We start from the raw sequence: 17,342 nt of genomic DNA, 5'->3' as shown, positions 1-17,342 counted from the left end.
GACTTACAACCTTTCGAGGCAAGGTTATTGTGGAAATGGTATAGTTAGTTTTTATTTGTTTCATAATATTCTACTACAACCTTGAGGACTAGAAATTTAACCATGCAATTGGCCATAGGAGACTGTCATAGCAACACTGAAGAGTATCCGCCGGAACAGCATGGAAATGGAATTGCTGAAAACACTTTGGACCAACTATATTCGTAATTTTGCTGCTGGAACCAGGTTTAGACACTTGGCCGGCACCGAGGTGACCGTGATGGTGTGGGAGGGGAGGAAGGGGCGACTCTCCTCCCTCCCACTTTAGTGTGCCTGCAAAACTTCGCCTCGGTGCCCCCCCCCCCCCCCCCCCCCCCAACCCTCCTACTCCACCCCTGCCCTCCTTCTTCTCCTGTAAATCTTCCTCCTCACCGTCGCCCTTTGGTCACCATCTCGAACATCACCGCTTTCTTGTAAGCTCACTGTCTCCATTGAGTCCGTATTGCGCCACCTTCACCGTTTTCCTATCATTTGCTGTGATTCTCCATTCTTGTTCTCCATCATGCATTGCCCTACTCGCGCTCTCTCCTCTCTCTTCTCTGGATCCTTGTCCCAGCCGTTCTCTTTTCACTCGCATCGCTACTTGTGTAGCCGTTCTAATCCAATTCATTCCCATCCCCATTCTCAACCTCAACCTCAACTTCCCACCCCGACTCCCATCACTGTCTTGAGACCCTGGGAACAGGCAGCTGTCGCTGTGGGTTCTGCTGTTGGCGCCTTCATCAACCCTGCCCGCGCTGATTTTGTGGCTGCGCTCGGAGAAACCACCGGAGGCCCCGCCTTCCACCTCATCCTAGAGCGCATGAAAGCTTCCCCTGAAGGTCAAGTACGTCATCTTCATCTCTCTTTTCAATCAATTTGCCGTTTAGGGTTTATCAATTTCACCACCTATACGATGCAAATCTTGATAACAAAGGGATCCCATCTGTCCTTATATCATTCTGGATTTCAGATTCACACTCCAATGAAATTTTCGTTTTGAATTTGAGGGACCTTCTTTTGCAACTTATTATTGCATCAGAATTTTATAAATCCTGCTGCAAAGGGTCATTACATGCGCTGAATGTGAGAGAAAGACTTTGGATTTGGAAGTAATTTATTGTGAGTACGTCTACTTTTGTTTTCTACTTTGGTGTAATACATTGTTTTTAGTGTCCGATTTGGGGCGGAGATTTGTCAATCATAGGGTCGGACGACAATGGCTGATTGTTGTTGTTATCTCTATTTTCAGCAAATATTGAATGAAAGACCTCGAGTGATCGCATCCCAAGTTCAACACGCGTGGGATATGCCCGAAAATACTTTTGGAGGGGCTTATGCTAAGTTCATGGGCTCTCGTAACTTTTCCCCTGATGACAGACCACCAGTCCGTTTCGTGGAAAGCGAGGAGTTAGCATATGTCGCTCAACGCGCTAGAGAGGTACTCATTTGTGCTTGATCCATGCCATCGAGAATTTTTATGCCTTAGACGTTTTACGGATTGCACTGTTGATGTCTCTGATGGATCTTTATGTCTTGTCATATCGTATATGGGTTCTTTCATTTCTTCCAGTTCTGACGACACGGAAGAGATTGCTGAAACGCCAAATCTGGCATACTTGCAGGTTCATGACTTTTGGCACGTTCTTTTCAACTGCCCAACAAGTGTTGTCGGTGAGCTAGCACTCAAAATGGTAGAGTTTCAGCAAACATTATTGCCTATGTGTTTCCTCTCCGTTGCCGGAGCATCTTGGCGTCTTAAATCTGAACAGCGAGCAGCGCTTTTCAAACATTACGGGCCATGGGCAATGAGGGCTGGCAGATCTGCCAGGGACCTCATGTGTATCTATTACGAAAAGCATCTTCATGAGGATTTGGATGAAGTTCGCAGTAAGTGGGGTATAATTCCTGCCCCTCTAAGGCCCAAGAAGAAAGTTGTGTAGATAGGCCTATTTCATTCCAGTTTTAGGATTTAATCAGTAGAATTCTACAGCACATACTAGGGTCTGGAGAGTGGTGTATTGAATTTATAAGACATGACCATTCTCATTATCAGCAATTATGCCATAACGATCCTGATTGTGCACTCAGGACGAAGCTTGACCTCCAAGCTATCAGATGACGTGCTTCTTAGCAAGCATTTGATCCCCCTGTTAGCTTGCACAAGTCTTCCAAATTTCACACTAGCTGAAGTTTTCTGATTTCTGTTAGGCTAACCAAGTACAAATGCAAATTCAGATTCGTTATAATTCTTCATTGTTTGATTGTGGAGTGCTCAGGTTATGCTCTGTACAGCGAACAGTTTCCATAATTGTTTTTTCAAAAATTAGAGGGTAGGTTGGAGAATCGTTCTGGGAGGACGCTAAAAACGTGTCGAATTCTGGTGTACATTTTTTTTGTAGGATCCAATTTAAAGAGGTTATATTTCTTTATTTTTGAGATTCACTCGACTGGTGAGTGGAACATAGGGGTATATATTTTCTTTGTAATAAGGGATTGAGGCTTTGCACTCTTTTCAAAAGTGAACAAACTTTCAGTGAGAAGTTTTTATTTATTTATTTATATTTTAAAGTTAGCGGATTTCTATTTATTGTAATTTTATTAGAACATATGTATTTTCTACTTGTATGTATTTTTCACTATTTACTTGGCTTGATGTTTGCAAATGTGAAAATTTTAGTACATAATGTCAAGAGTGCCAAATTTGTTTTTCAAAACAGAAAATAAATGAAAATGAATCACCTACTAAGAATGGTTTACAATGTTGAAATGGCTTATAGATTAACATTTTATGACTGTAACTCCAACTTTACATTGGATTTTTTTTAAAGATCTTCAAAATCACCTTAAACATGTAATTTTTTTAAAATCAAAATAATTTGTTATTAATTTTGAAATTTTATTGTTTGCTTTAAAATTAACATATGAAATCTTTTTAGAATCTTTTACTTCTCTTTCTATAATATAACAATTACCACTATTATTTCTAGTTAATTATTCGCTATTTTCTAGTTATTTTTACAGGTTAACATTAACTTTTTAAAAAAAGAATCTTAGTATGACTAATTAATTTACTTTTATGTTTACATATCTTAATTTCATGTTTTTACTTTAAGTATGTCTATATCAACCTATAACTTTTATTTTATTTAATAGTATTGCATTTAGATTTAGGAATTAGAAAACTAAGTATCAATAAGATAAAATACCATTTAATAACAGATTTATGTTTGGAATACAAAACAAATACTTTAAATTTAAAACATGATAATTTTTTTTTTGTTAAATCTCTATCTTAGAACTTTGTTTTAGATTTTTCTAATTGTAATTAACATTTTGAAATTAGATATTCATAAAATGTATTTACAACTGTATACCACTTTCATTGATATAACTATATTTACAAAGATATCAAATTTTGTCAATTCAAGAAGTCTTGTATCTATCTCTAAGATATATCTAAAATTCATGGCAGCTTAAAAAGTCATTTTAAATCCTAAACCTTATACTTTCAAATTCAAAGTCATCTTCTGTTATTTTAAAATATTTTATTTAACTATTGCTCACTAAATTGTTTAAGATTAGAATCGAGTTTTATTTTTATATTCAAGTTTCAATAATAACATAATCTTTTTGAGGATTTTATTGTCCTTACTAGTTCATAATCTTGCAATGCACATATTACTTTCTACAAATATTAAAGCATCAACTCAAGAAATTGATTTCTATCTAAGGATGTAGTTTTAAGTTGCTAGAGTAAAAATGATGTAAGATACAATCTTTTTAAGGATTTTATTGTCCTTACTAGTAATAGTAAAAATATTCTTTTTTAAAGCCTATTATACCTAAAGTTTTAATTAGTTTAATTTAATTATTTTATTTATAGATTATTTTTAGCTGAATAAAGCATGTGAACTAAATTTAACTCATATATTTGTAACTAAATCATGTTTTGTTTGGCAACTTCACATGTTTCATATTCATATTGTAATCTGTTAATGTGGATTATGTTATTATTTATCTATTTACTTTTATTCAGAATTTAAAATTTTGAATTAATATAGTACAAGATGGTCCAATTATTATTACATAATTTTTTTCTCATAACCAAATTAGATTATTGTTAAATATAAAAGAGCTAGTGAGAATAGTTTTAAACTATATAATAAAAAATATTTTAAATTTATAATAGTGTATTATTTTATAATTATTAAATTTATAATAGTGTATTATTTTTAATAACTATAACTAAAATAATAATTATTCGCTATTTTAAAATAGTAAATAAAATAATAGCGAATCTTTTACTTCTCTTTCTATAATATAACAATTATCACTATTATTTCTAGTTAATTATTTGCTATTTTAAAATAATTATAAACTAAAATAATAATAGTGTATTTTAGTTTAAATATTAACTTAAAAAATAATTTTTGATTTAATTTCTTCTTATATTATTTAAAGAGAATTATTTATTTATTTTTATATTTTTTAGTATCATATAATTTTTTTAAATAAGGAAAGTTGACATGCTTTGTTAATTTTGAATTTGATTTATTTATTTTTATCCTTTTGTAGTGTGTATTATAAAAAAAATCATTGTGTATACAGATTTGTATAGTCATTGGCTTGCATATTGTTATAAAGATTTTAAATTTGGAACCACCATTCAATTTATTCATTTATTTAGTTATTTATTTATTTTGTCATATTCTTCTATCTTACTTTGTTTAATGATAATAATAAACCTTAAAATTTCGAATCAATTTTTATTTCTAAACTTAGGTTTTAAATTTTAATTTTTATTACATTTAAAAATAATAATATATCTAGCCAAAATATGTAATCTTCTCTCATATTGTGTTTATTTTGTATAATTTTTGTCTTTATACAAAACTAAAATACAAATAAGTAAATTAAAGAAACTAATTCTTTTAATTCTTATATTTAAAATAATGTTTAAGTGTATTCCTAATTCCAAAAGATATGACATACACTTACTTACTTCAAAATAATTCTAATTATATATGAAAAAAAAAAACATTAATTTATGCTAGAAAGCTAGATTAGATTAAATAATATTTAATGAATTTGCGCTTAAATCTCTTAAAAACTAAGTGTTTATATTCTAAAATCTATTCAATTGTTGGCACTTATCTTAATTTTGATATGCATTTCTTTATCTAAGTTAAATAAATGTAGTTAAGTTGAATAAGTTGAGTTGACACAATTGACAATCGAGTAAAAATTCATTTAATTCAACAAATTTGAATTAAGTTACTTGATATAGTGAATTTTTTTAAAATATCTATTTTTAAATTAAGATTTTCTATTAATAAATATATAAAGTGAGATATTATTATCTACTTTTACTACATCTCTAATTCATTGGCTAAATTAATGGTTCTTTTACTATCTCCCTATTTATGCCTTCACTCTTCAATCAATGTCTTCTTGGTCTTAATTTGACTAATACCAAGTGTTATGGTGGCTATCAATCATCATCTCAAAACTTTATTTGGCAAGATCTAAGTATTGTCTAGAAGTCTAAAATATATATTTTTAAATATTTCTATTGGCCGTTTAAAAAAGAATTAAATTATAATTTTTTTTTTTTAAAAATGCTTGCCATTAATTGTTGCTACAATATTGCAAAATTAACCAAATTTTAATTAATTTTAAAATTTTTCAAAAAAAATTGTAACATAATTTAATGTTTGGTATTTAAAGCATCTGAACTTTATTTAAATTATTTAACAAAATCATGTACTTGATTATACTTTAAGTTCTAAAAACTTTTTTTTTAAAATTGTAATTCTTCATACAAATCTTTGATTTTTTTGCAAATTTTAAAATCAAATTCTTATTTATTTTTATTTTTATTTATTTATTTTATTTTATTTTATTCCAGTCAACAGAATCTTTAAACTTAATTGGCTATATTGTGCAGATTCTACTTATTTTTTATTCTATTTTTTTCCTATATATCTTCTTTGTAAAATCAAATATTCTCCAACAACTTTTTTAAAACTAATGTGTTATACTTTTAAGGATTTTGAGCATATCTTGAGATTTGTTTTTGTATCTTGAACTTATTCTTTGATCTGATTAGTGTCACTTATTATAGAGTATTAATAATTTATAGAATCTCTTTGCTACTTATCAACCTGAAGAGTTGTGTATTCGGATTATTATTTTTACCAAATTAATTATAATATAAGTAGCTTATGTGCAATCTTTAGAAATATACTAATAGTTTGGTACTCAAGTACATAGTTGGTCAGTAATTTTTAGAAGAAGAATAATTATACCAACTTTCAACTAACAAATTTTAGTATTAATCTCTAAACCAAGTTGTATATTAATATTATTAATATTTTTTTTCTAATATCTCAATTTATTTTAGAATTAAAAGACTATCCATAATAATTCAACACGAGTTTCTAAGTTTTTGGGTATAATTTAACATCCACCACAACTATATACTAAAATACTTCATTAATCTATATATATATATATATATTTATTATTTATATCTTTTACATAATTTTATTCTACAACTTTGATTTGTCTAAAAAATAAGAGTAGAGATAATTAATTTAAAAATGACTTAAATCTCCTACAACTCTTATATTTTAGAAGAATTATTATAGTTACATCTAAAACTCTAAAAATAATTTGTACCTTTGATAATTTTTAGAAACTTACTCAATCTTATTGATTATAATAATTTTTTTTACAATTTATTTAATTAGATAAAAAAATTCTAAGTTGTTAAGTCTTTTTCAATGTTTTATTATAATTAGCCTTCTTTCGAGAATCTAAGTACTACTATCTTGAAACATATTCAATCATTAAATCATTCTTTAATTAAATATTAATCTTTTAAAATTAATTAATTTAATCAATCAATTAGATTAATAAGATTGGACAAGATTTTACTTTATCATGTGATTCTTTATGTTGAAGTGTTTTACTTTTGAAATTAAATATTTCTATTAAACTTGATAAATAAAAAAATATCAACTTTTATTTTATAGCTAGTAATATAAGTATGATGGTCTTTCTCAATTTTCTTATATATTTTTTAATTACTTACTTATTTCTTTTTATAGAATCTTATTTTTATTTGACTAATCATATATATGTACAGTGACAAACAAAATCGAGTACAAAATCTGAACACTCATAATTCATTGATCCTTCCAACTGACACATAAATCAATTGATAGAATTACTTTTTTATTGTGTGTATTCATCCAGTCCTCTATATGGATGAAAAATCTCATTATCATTTGAGGTAGGGTTTATGAAAAAAGTGTTGTAGAAGCACACAAACGTGCGTACTCAGTTTTGGTTGCTTCTTCTTACTGAATTTCGAAATTTCAATGTACACTCCTTGTTGCAAGATTTGAGGGCATTTTTTGTTTGTTGTGTTGCTCTTCTTGTGTACTATCTATAGTGAAAGTTGATTTGTCAATTGTATCTCTATGCCTCGGTTGTGTGAATCATTGAAGCATCAAGCATTGGTGCAGCTTAGGAGTGGTGTTTCTACAAGAAAAGTTGCAGACTCACTTGGAATGAGTCAGTCTTGAGTAGCTCATATGAGGAGGGAGATTAGTGGTGAAATAGAAAAGCAAAGAGGAGGACGTCCAAAGGTTTTAGGAGAGCAAGAGAAGCGACTTGGTGTGCACCTTGTCACTCCTGGTTGTCTCAAAACGGCAAGTGCAGCTGCAAAACAACTTCGAGAAAAAACAAGTAAACACTTCTCAGACATCACCTTGAGGCGTGGTTTGAAAGAAGCTGGTTTGGGTGCTTGTGTGCAACAAAAGAAGCCTCTACTTGCCAAAAGACATGTTCTTGCAAGGTTGAGTTTTGCTCATAAATACAAAAATTGGACCGTTGATGATTGGAGATGGATTATTTTCAGTGATGAGACAAAGATTAACCTAATCAACTCAGATGGTAGGACTTGGTGTTGGTTGAGAGAAGGAGAACGACCTGGACCTAAACATGTTAGTCAAACTGTCAAACATGGTGGTGGTTCAATTATGATTTGGGGTTGTATCACTGCTTTTGGGCCGGGTGCTTGGTATCAAATTGAAGGTAGAATGGAGCAACACTTGTACAAAAAAATTTTAGAAACCTACTTGCAAAGTACCACAAAGAATTACAACTTAGATCCTACTAAGGTGGTTTTTCAACATGATAATGATCCCAAACATATGGCAAAAAGTGTTCAGTTTTGGCTCTCTTCACAGCCATTTCAGCTCCTTCGATGGCCAGCTCAATCTCCAGATTTGAATCCAATGGAACATTTTTGGGCCCTTCTCAAACAGCGTTTAAGCCAAGTCACTCCAAGGCCAAGAGGTGTTCAAGAATTGTGGGAGAATGTTTGTAGTATTTACCCTAGTTTTGATGCAAAAGATTGTGAGAAACTATACAAAAGTATGCCAAGAAGGATTTCACCTGTTTTGGAAGCAAAAGGTTATTGGACTAAATATTGAAGTTTGAAGATTTTCTTTGAACAATACTGAGTACAAGACATAGTTGTTGATTTGACTTTGTAGAAGGATGTTTAGTTATCAATTTGATGTGCAACTTTGTACATGTGTACAAGATTGTGTGTATTATTCCATGTAACTTTTAGATTTATAAAGCAATCATTGAAATTTCTGTAATTGCTCTTGAAAGTTGGCACTTCAGATTTTGTACTTGGTTTTGTTTGTCACTGTATATATCTTGGATTTTCTTGCCATCTATTTAAATATCCCTGTGAAGATTTCAAATATAAAAAAGAAATTATTTTAGTCTTATCAAGACTAAAGAAGGGTAGAATGTGTTGCCATGTGAAGCCTAATGTAGATCATATTTAGTAGAGGCTTAAGGTGTATTTTTAATAGTCTTTGAGAATTTTAGTAGCTCTTATATATAACTATGTAGAATTATAAGTATTTTATTCTAGTTCTAATAAAACCATTTTTTAATATAATGTATGTATATATATATATATATATATATATATATGTATGTGTGTGTATATGTGTGTATGAGTGATTTTGTATTTGTTTTCTTCAAAAGCTAATTCTAAAGTATAATTGAAGTAACAAAATGGCAACAAAGTTTGTAAATATAAAATTTGAAGTAGAAAAATTTAATAGAAAGAAAATTTTAAAATAAAATAAATAAGGATAGAATATATGCGTATATAATAAAGAGTCTACAAATTTATAGGTTAAAAGTTTTAAGACAAAAATTATAAAGAATAGGAAAAAATAGACCAAGAATAATAAGCACAATTTTTTTTTTTTTTTTTTTTTTTTTTTTTGAATCTTAGAAATCAAGAATTTTGAAATAATATAAATAAGAATTTTATAAAAAAATATTGGTAATATTAAAAAAATTTCATATGAAAAATAATTAATAAATCAAAGATAGATTTTTATTTTTTCACTACTTTATAATATAAGAAATACACAATAGAATTAGAAGAGATAATTAGTCTTTGTTTATGTAATAATATAAGAATAGAACCTAAAAAAAAATCTTTATAATGTGAATATTTATTCATAAGAAAAAGAATTACTGAAGAAATTTAGAATAAGAAAAGTTACATGTTAAAATACAAAACTTGATTTGATATATTTAAAGATAGATTTCTATAAATTGCTTTGATATAATTTATATCAAAATATTTAATGTCATTTAGAATATGTTTTTTGATACTTAGTATACTTATATTATATATATATATATATATATATATATATATATTATTTGATTTGATGCATTAGACTCTATAGATTGTAAATAGATAGTAAAAGATAGAATTCTAAATATTTCTTAAAGATATTATATTTTGGTAATAAATGAGAAGATCAAACCATTCATAAACTTACAAAAGAAAATTTTAAAAGTAGAATTGCTATTACATCTAATTAAGGAGAAAAGCGATTGGATATAGTTAAATTGTGCTATGCACAATAATATTTTAATAATAATTTTATGAATGATTATTTACAAATATGTTAAATAATTTAAAATTAGAATAAACTTCTATGTTAAAGCTACTAGTCTTGCTATTATTTTATAAATCTTTATTTATTTATTATAATTAAAAATAAGATACTTAAAAAGAATTAGTATAATAAATTTATAGATTCTTTAAAGCTTAAATCTTTTGGATGTCCAACACATATTCATATATAATTAAATAAAGAGCAAAATTGGATCTATCTATATATATATATATATATATATATATATTTTAGATTGAAAAGAATTTATTTAATAGTAAAAAATATATGATTTAATTATAAGATATGATGGTAAAAGTCAAGCATCAATCCAAATTGTAAGGTAAATTCAATTAGAATTTTCTTGAAATTTGCAATATAAAGTGAAAAAAATGAATAAATAAGAAAAACAGAAATAAAGAGAATCAAAGAAGTAAGTATTCCAAAATAAGTCATGCTCTTTTCATTAGATATTTACTTGATAAATGATATAATAATAATTATTATAATTATTAGTTAAGAAATATATTTTATCTAATTTATTGTTTATTGTTTTGAAAACATAAAAAATATAAATATATCTTATTATAATTAAGTTTATGACAATTTGAAGGTAGAAGGTAAATATTAAAAATAATTAGGCAATTTAATTTTATCTTAAGGATAACTTAATTAAGTAATCAAGAATTTGAGCTTCACTAAGGTTCAAAAGTGGTATATAGTGTCGTATATAAGCTACAAGGTCTTAGTCTTATCATCTTGTCTACTTCCAAGGTGCTACAATTTATACATAATATACTACTACTACAACTATTATAGTTGTTGCTTACTTTAAATTCTATCAATATAATTATTTCTTAAAATAAATTAACTTCATCATGATATTTGAAAACATCTAATTAGCCTAAGAACTTTAAGAGACCTTTAGATCTTGCTCTAATTTTTCGTAATAGCCTATAAAAAGTGATAAAATCATTTAGAAAAAAATCTTAAAATTATATTCTAAAAATTAGTAAAATAATTTAATTGATTTTTTCAAAAGTCTTTTATTGTATATAAGATGATAATATCAAATTAATAATAATTCATTATAACTTCTTGATTTCTTATGGCAATATAATTGAGTTAAATTAGCTAGTTTTTTTATAATGTAGAAATCACTAAAAAGTCATGATGTCCTTTTTTATTCTTTTTTTACTTACCAATTATCTTTTGAAAATTTCTAATAAATAACACATATATCTAAAAGAAAATTTTAGACAATAGTTTTAGAGACTAAACAAAAGCTATTAAAAATATAAAAAAATACTAAACTAATTAGAATAATGTGTCTTAGAATTACTTAGACTTTATTTTTATGATTTTTTAGTCAACAATAATATTATAGTTTATAATAAAATTTAAATCTTAATAAATACTTAGACAGACAAAAAAAACTCTTTAATTTGATATTTTTATAACTATACGATTTTAATATTTTTTTAAAAAAAATTCATTAATTAAAATGCATTTACATAAATTGGTTCTAGCTTTTTTAATGAAGTTTTTTGAATTAGATTAATAAAACATCTTATTTTTGACATTAGACTTAACATTCTTAATTATTCTAGAAAATTTAAATTTAAAAGCAAGTTTTTATTTTTATTTTTATTTTATTTTTATTTATTTTCATTCAAGATATTTAAATGTTCCAAAAATTTAAATAAAATTGTGTGCACTTCAAATACAATTGTTAAAGGAAAACATGATTTTTTTGTAACATGATATTTTAGAAATAAAAATATTGTAAAATTTATTTAAATTTTTTTTTGGTAGTCTTAAATACGAAAACTTTCAAAACATTTGTTTAATCTTACAACACTTGTTCTTGAGCAAAGACTCTACATCATCAATCTTCAACACTACATTCTTTATAAAGAATATAAATTCCACTTTATTACTAATATGATTTAATGGATCTTAGACTTCATTAATTTATGAAATAGCTTGAGTACTCTTTGTGAACTCTTTTCTAAAAGAAATAATATAACAAATGTCTAAATTACTTAAGTATACAGAAGTAGGTAGAAATAAGTAGAATATATTGGTTTGATATTATTTTCTTTATAAAACATCTTAAATGTTTTATAGACGTAGTTTGGACCTACAAGCACAATAAGGCCTCGTAATTGAATACATGTCTAAGCAAGTTGATTTGTTGTCCCACCAACCATGTATTCTTTAAGGAGCCACCATATAAAAAGCTAATATGAATAGAAATAATATTGACATCATCTTTACTCTTGTCAATTTATTTTTTAAATTAGTTCTTCTTGTGGCTTCTAAACCTTTATATTTCTAGGAAATAACCATTTTGTTAATATATTCTAGTCTAATATATTTTCTTATCTATACCTTTTAGTCTTCTTTGAACATTACCATTTCTTTGTGATTGAGGTTCTAAGTTGTGTTCTTGACATCTTGTTTTCCTTTAACAATTGTCTCACTATACATTACTTAATTATTGCTACTTCACCTTACTCACCCTTATCCATATCAAAAAAACTTGGCATTTTTTCTTTTATATCCAGTATAGTACCTCCATATCACATGATACAAGAACAATTTTTGCTACTTTTATGATAGAAATAAAATAAATTATTTGCACAATAATGTAATCTTTTTATTTTCATGTGTTTTTATTTTTATTTTTATTTTATTTTCCATCAATGTATTGGATAATAAAATTTGACATATTCTATAGATTACACCAAATTTAGTATATCAAAGATTAAATATAGGAAATCTTTTGCATATTACTTAATGACAAATTACGTATAAGATAGATATTTTTTAAAATCTTAAGCTTAGTCTTAGGCTAAAATCTCAGGCCTCTTGGCATGAAGTCCTAGAAATACTTACAACTTCCTACAATGAAAGCCTATACTTCATCATCATGAAAAAAATCATGAAATGCTTAATTCTTAAGAATTTTGGTAGGAATAAATCCCAATTTTTTTAAAAAAAATTTTGATACTAAAATTGTTTGAGCCCGTTTGTAGGCCTCATTTGAAACAAAACAACTTTGTACTACACAATGTCAATTCTATTGTTTGTGTTCAGAACTCAATAATAAGCTCTGTAGGCAGACACAACTTTCAGACTTTCTATTAATACTGTATAGATGCACCAAATAACCTGCAAGCATTTCAAGTATAAGGGGCGAGGATAGTCAGCTGCTTGTATGATTCTATCTGTTGCTCCATGTATGCCTGATATGCTGGTTTTCTGATTGTAGTCAAGTCTTGGAAATAAGGAATGCTTTGTGCGTTAGTAAATGGAGAAATTAAACATAGGAATCACTTCTGCATGAAGAACTAGGCCTGTCGAAGTGGCAGTGTCACAAGCCGCACAGAACCGTCCGCCATTGAAATTTGGGCTCAGGGAGGACCATGATGAACTTTATTGTGCACACATTTTACCAAACACTGAAGTATATAAGGGTCTACAATCTTTGAAAGTTTACAACATTGTGCTTGCAGGGTGTTTAAGTTGGGTTTCAAGAAGTCCATGAAGCCTCTGCTCAATAATGACTTGAGCCTCCTCAAGTAAACTCCTGACCACAGTTGCTGCTGGGAGGACTTCCTTGATGTGAGCTGAACCCATCCCAGCATACATGACCATACTATCCACATCACCCTGTGTTGTAATGTTGGGAACTTTTCCAGAAAATCTTGGCACCTCCTCCTTCTGTTGCACACATTCAGTGGATATAAAGCAAAATTATGAATGAACCCAAGGGTATAGACAGCTATAATTAAGATGCGGAAGCTGATGAGGGTGGTGGAATGACTTACATTGTGAAATGTAGTGGTGCTCCCAATGATGGGTTGACCAATTTCAGTTTCATCTGGTGCAATTTTGTTCTTCCAATTCTCAAAGAAGGGAGATTTCAGGACACGGTGTGCAGCACCTGGCCAGCGGCCTCTCCCATACATATGAGTGTACTCTGTGCTGTCATATCCAGCTTCAACAATTTTTTGCTTGTAAAGAGGATGCGCGTAGGATTCAGGTGTGGCCAGAAACCTTCAGACCAGAGAGGTACCACTTAAGGATACAAAGGAAAATATACTCTCAAGTGCAATCAAGCAAATGGGAAAGAGAGTGGTATTAGTAACCTGGTCCCCATGCAAACGCCTTGGGCTCCAAGAGCAAGTGCAGCAACATAGCCACGGCCATCCACAATACCTCCTGCTGCTATGACAGGTATGTTGTAGCTCTTGAGTGCATCCACTACACTTGGAATTAGAGTCAGTAAACCAACCTGTACGTAGACTTCTGAATCATCAGATCATTATTGCCGTGTAAGGAAAAAAAAACAGTAACTGAAGAATTGTGGTGTGCTATTGAAGGCAGAATGGATATAGGCTTGCCTGGCCAATGACATGGCCACCAGCTTCAGTGCCCTGGGCAATGATGGCATCCACCCCTGCTTCGGCGGCCTTGCGAGCTTCTTCAACGGACCCCACCTGGTGCAACACCTTCACTCCTGCTTTGTGAGCTTCTTCAACCCGCTCTCTCGGAAAGTCGCCCCAATACACTTGCAAGAACTGGACTCTCTCCGCATATATATCCTTTAGGGTCTTCTCATGTGGGAATGCTCTGTTAATACACACGATCCCACCCGTGAGCTTGTCCATATAGCCAGCTATTCCCACACCTAATAAAGGCGACGACGGCAATTTAGGATGCAAGTAAGGTGCCATACTCACAGAATGACACCGACTCCAAAAGGCTTGCTGGTCAGCTGTCGCGTGCGGGCCACCATCTCCTTCAGCACTCCTGGATAGTCCTGCAAGCAACCGAGAATTATCAATCCTTCATTTCCAACGATAATCGAAACTTGAGCCACCAGAATCGAAAACAATCAGGCAAAATATCTACACACATGGAACTAAATACAAAATGCACATAAACTATTGGTACTTACACACCCAGTATGAGACGGAAGCATGAGACCTGAGATGGAGCGCGGAGAATGCCGAGACCTCCTGCATTGGCAACGGCGGCCACAAGCTCCGGGCCGGAGATATCAGGTCCCATGGGTGCTTGCACAATTCCAGTCTCTAGGCCCAGTATTCCCCCCCATTGCCCCATCCTTTTCCTGCGAATTCATCTCCCATTAGATTCAATCTATCGTGCAATTCGTAGTGATCTCAGTTTCTGATATTGTCAAATCTCTAGGGTTCTGCAACCCGATCAAGGGCGTTCAAGAATGCTCATCAGTAAGTCTCCATGAATCAATTGTTAAGAGAGTTCTGTCGAGATGGAGAGTTGCGAATAATCATGACAAGCAGTTAAAAACATGCCAAGCAAGGATGGACATCTTAAGCTCAATCCTGCAGAAAATTCGTTCAAGACAAGGAAAACGTATTGAAACACTATTCGAATACAAAATGACAATTCTTACAGCGAACGATAATGCCAATCTCGTGTGTCCTCCAGATTATCGATTGGACTGACAACCAAGATAGCAAATACTAATAAGGTGTGGGGAATCCTCGCCCAATAATCAGTACGTGGGAAGCATGTCAGGTGAGGTGAGAGAGAGACTGCATTTCCTGGCGGGCTTCCTTGCCACTTGCCTTGAGCGCTTACTGCACCCTCGGCCCCATAATTCATACCACGTGTCGAGGCCAAAAGCGGAGTTCATGTGGAAAGTGGACAAAGCGGAAGTCACAGAGTGGGATGCAGCACATCTCGATGGAATGAAAGCATCTCGGTGGTGGGTCTTCATCGCTGTGCCGGCAATGGCATGGAATTATTCCTGTTTGCTTGTCTTATCATTAATTGGCCATGATTCTCCATTAATACATGTGTGTGTATATATATATATATAAATATAAATTCACTTCCATGGTGAAAATCGGACCAAGTACTTAGTTATGTCTTTTGGCCACCACCTTCTATCGTCTTAGGGATACCATCTCTCATTCCGGTCTTTTTTGACTCACAGTAGAATACTTTAATTTCTTTTGTAAGCTCGGCCACCTCATTAGCTTACCATAGTCCATGAGTCCCTCATGTGAGGCCCCAATACCAGTTCCAATCCACTAAGACTTTCTACTAATCACTTTAGAATCCTTCAAAGTGAAGAAGGAAACCAACCCCCTCTCATAATATGTTTTGTAGAATTTGACTGGCCTTAGGTTGATGTCCAATTCCATATTTACTAAGTTTTTGAAAGACCACCATTTTCCTCCAAAGGAATTTAGTCCATGGTAGCCTTTGAGACTTCCTCCAAACTTTTAAAGCTCCATAACTTCCTCCTCTTCCAAGTTTTAAATCTATTGAACAACCACATTATTATTATTTAGTCTTTGTCAAAATGCCAATAGACTCCTCAAACAACCCATTTGAATTAGTATTTAGGAAGATATGCCTCTCTCAAGCTTTTAAACTCTTCATAAGTTCCTTTTCAGCTAATTCTAGCTTGTTTAATGTTGTTCCTACCTAGAGCTATTATAAAGGAAGAGTTGCTTTAGAAACACTAGATTCTTGGCTACAATGAGTTGAAAGGAGTAGAAGTTATCAAATCATGCTTTAATCTCCTTTAATTCTCAAAAGCCATGCTTTAATTCACTTAATAATGTCTTTAAATTCCATTAATACTTAATTAAATGTCAAATCATGATATTAGCAATAAAAAAGCTTAAATTAATCAACTTAGATTCTAATGTGTCTAAATTAATTAAAAGTAATATGCATCTCTTTTAAATTAGATCTTAAAATATCTATTCCTTCTCTAAAATCTTAGTTATATATTAAATTTCTAAATTTAGTTCTTAGACCATCTAATTTTATCCTTAAATACTCTCTTACTAAAAATCTAATATTTATAATTACAATTCTATTGATTATCACTAAATTTCATTACTAAATCCCCTCAAAAACCTCTAATTTCCTCTAATAGATCCTAAACCATTACTTTCTCCTATTTAATCCTGAATTTAATTAAATTAGATCCTAACATATCTAATTTAGCTTATATACTTTCTTTTACTTATCATTATACACTTTTTTACTTAAATTAACTTTAATTTCACTCAAAAACATTCAAAATACTCCAAAAAAATTCTTCTAGACATGAATGAATTATTTTTATTAATTAAATCCTGAAATTAATTAAATTAAGCTCTAGAATATTTTATTTAGCTTAAACAAAACATCCATATACTAACTAACTCCCATATAACTTGATTTATCCTAAAATTTTACTTAAAATACTTAAAATTAATAAAACATAAAAAATAATACCCTCTTAGATTT

The 17,342-nt window shown here is 30.1% G+C and overlaps 2 protein-coding genes across 5 annotated transcripts; one reads left to right on the top strand and one right to left on the bottom strand.

Annotated features, from left to right (window-relative positions):
• The first annotated feature begins 408 nt into the window (after nt 1–408).
• Nucleotides 409–2,604, top strand: LOC112293758 (ubiquinone biosynthesis protein COQ4 homolog, mitochondrial). Of its 2 annotated transcripts, XM_024543579.3 has the most exons (4): nt 409–865; nt 1,271–1,459; nt 1,644–1,917; nt 2,298–2,604. In XM_024543579.3, the coding sequence occupies exons 1-4, from the start codon at nt 542–544 to the stop codon at nt 2,327–2,329; spliced, it is 819 nt and encodes a 272-aa protein (XP_024399347.1). In that variant the 5' UTR covers nt 409–541; the 3' UTR covers nt 2,330–2,604. The 2 variants fall into 2 exon arrangements, with proteins under 2 accessions (XP_024399347.1, XP_024399338.1); XM_024543570.3 differs by lacking the exon at nt 2,298–2,604 and having other exon boundaries at nt 1,644–2,267.
• A 10,832-nt stretch (nt 2,605–13,436) lies between these two features.
• On the bottom strand, nt 13,437–15,516 carry LOC112279038 (uncharacterized). 3 transcript variants are annotated; one of them, XM_024513092.3, is made up of 7 exons: nt 15,484–15,516; nt 15,004–15,177; nt 14,786–14,865; nt 14,447–14,675; nt 14,192–14,337; nt 13,871–14,099; nt 13,437–13,763 (listed from the first exon to the last, which is right to left on the bottom strand). In XM_024513092.3, exons 2-7 carry the CDS (start codon nt 15,025–15,027, stop codon nt 13,536–13,538), a joined length of 936 nt encoding a protein of 311 aa, XP_024368860.1. In that variant the 5' UTR covers nt 15,028–15,177; nt 15,484–15,516; the 3' UTR covers nt 13,437–13,535. The 3 variants fall into 3 exon arrangements, with proteins under 3 accessions (XP_024368860.1, XP_024368858.1, XP_024368856.2); XM_024513090.3 differs by having other exon boundaries at nt 15,008–15,177; XM_024513088.3 differs by having other exon boundaries at nt 15,033–15,177.
• Nucleotides 15,517–17,342: the final 1,826 nt, after the last annotated feature.

This window comes from Physcomitrium patens, chromosome 2 (assembly GCF_059467195.1).
Source record: "Physcomitrium patens ecotype Gransden chromosome 2, ASM5946719v1, whole genome shotgun sequence".
In the NCBI taxonomy this organism is placed as follows: domain Eukaryota; kingdom Viridiplantae; phylum Streptophyta; class Bryopsida; order Funariales; family Funariaceae; genus Physcomitrium; species Physcomitrium patens.
This window is presented reverse-complemented; position numbering and strand designations above follow the sequence as displayed.

What these genes read in the sequence shown, in the direction of transcription:
- LOC112293758 (XM_024543570.3), top strand. Translation starts at nt 542, where the DNA reads ATGCATTGCCCTACTCGCGCTCTCTCCTCTCTCTTCTCTGGATCCTTG. An exon ending in AAGCTTCCCCTGAAGGTCAA is followed by an intron (nt 866 to 1,270) that starts GTACGTCATCTT and finishes CTCTATTTTCAG; the next exon opens with CAAATATTGAATGAAAGACC. An exon ending in TCGCTCAACGCGCTAGAGAG is followed by an intron (nt 1,460 to 1,643) that starts GTACTCATTTGT and finishes GCATACTTGCAG; the next exon opens with GTTCATGACTTTTGGCACGT.
- LOC112279038 (XM_024513088.3), bottom strand. Translation starts at nt 15,170, where the DNA reads ATGGGGCAATGGGGGGGAATACTGGGCCTAGAGACTGGAATTGTGCAA. An exon ending in TTCTCCGCGCTCCATCTCAG is followed by an intron (nt 14,866 to 15,032) that starts GTCTCATGCTTC and finishes GGTTGCTTGCAG; the next exon opens with GACTATCCAGGAGTGCTGAA. An exon ending in GCACCACTACATTTCACAAT is followed by an intron (nt 13,764 to 13,870) that starts GTAAGTCATTCC and finishes TGTGTGCAACAG; the next exon opens with AAGGAGGAGGTGCCAAGATT.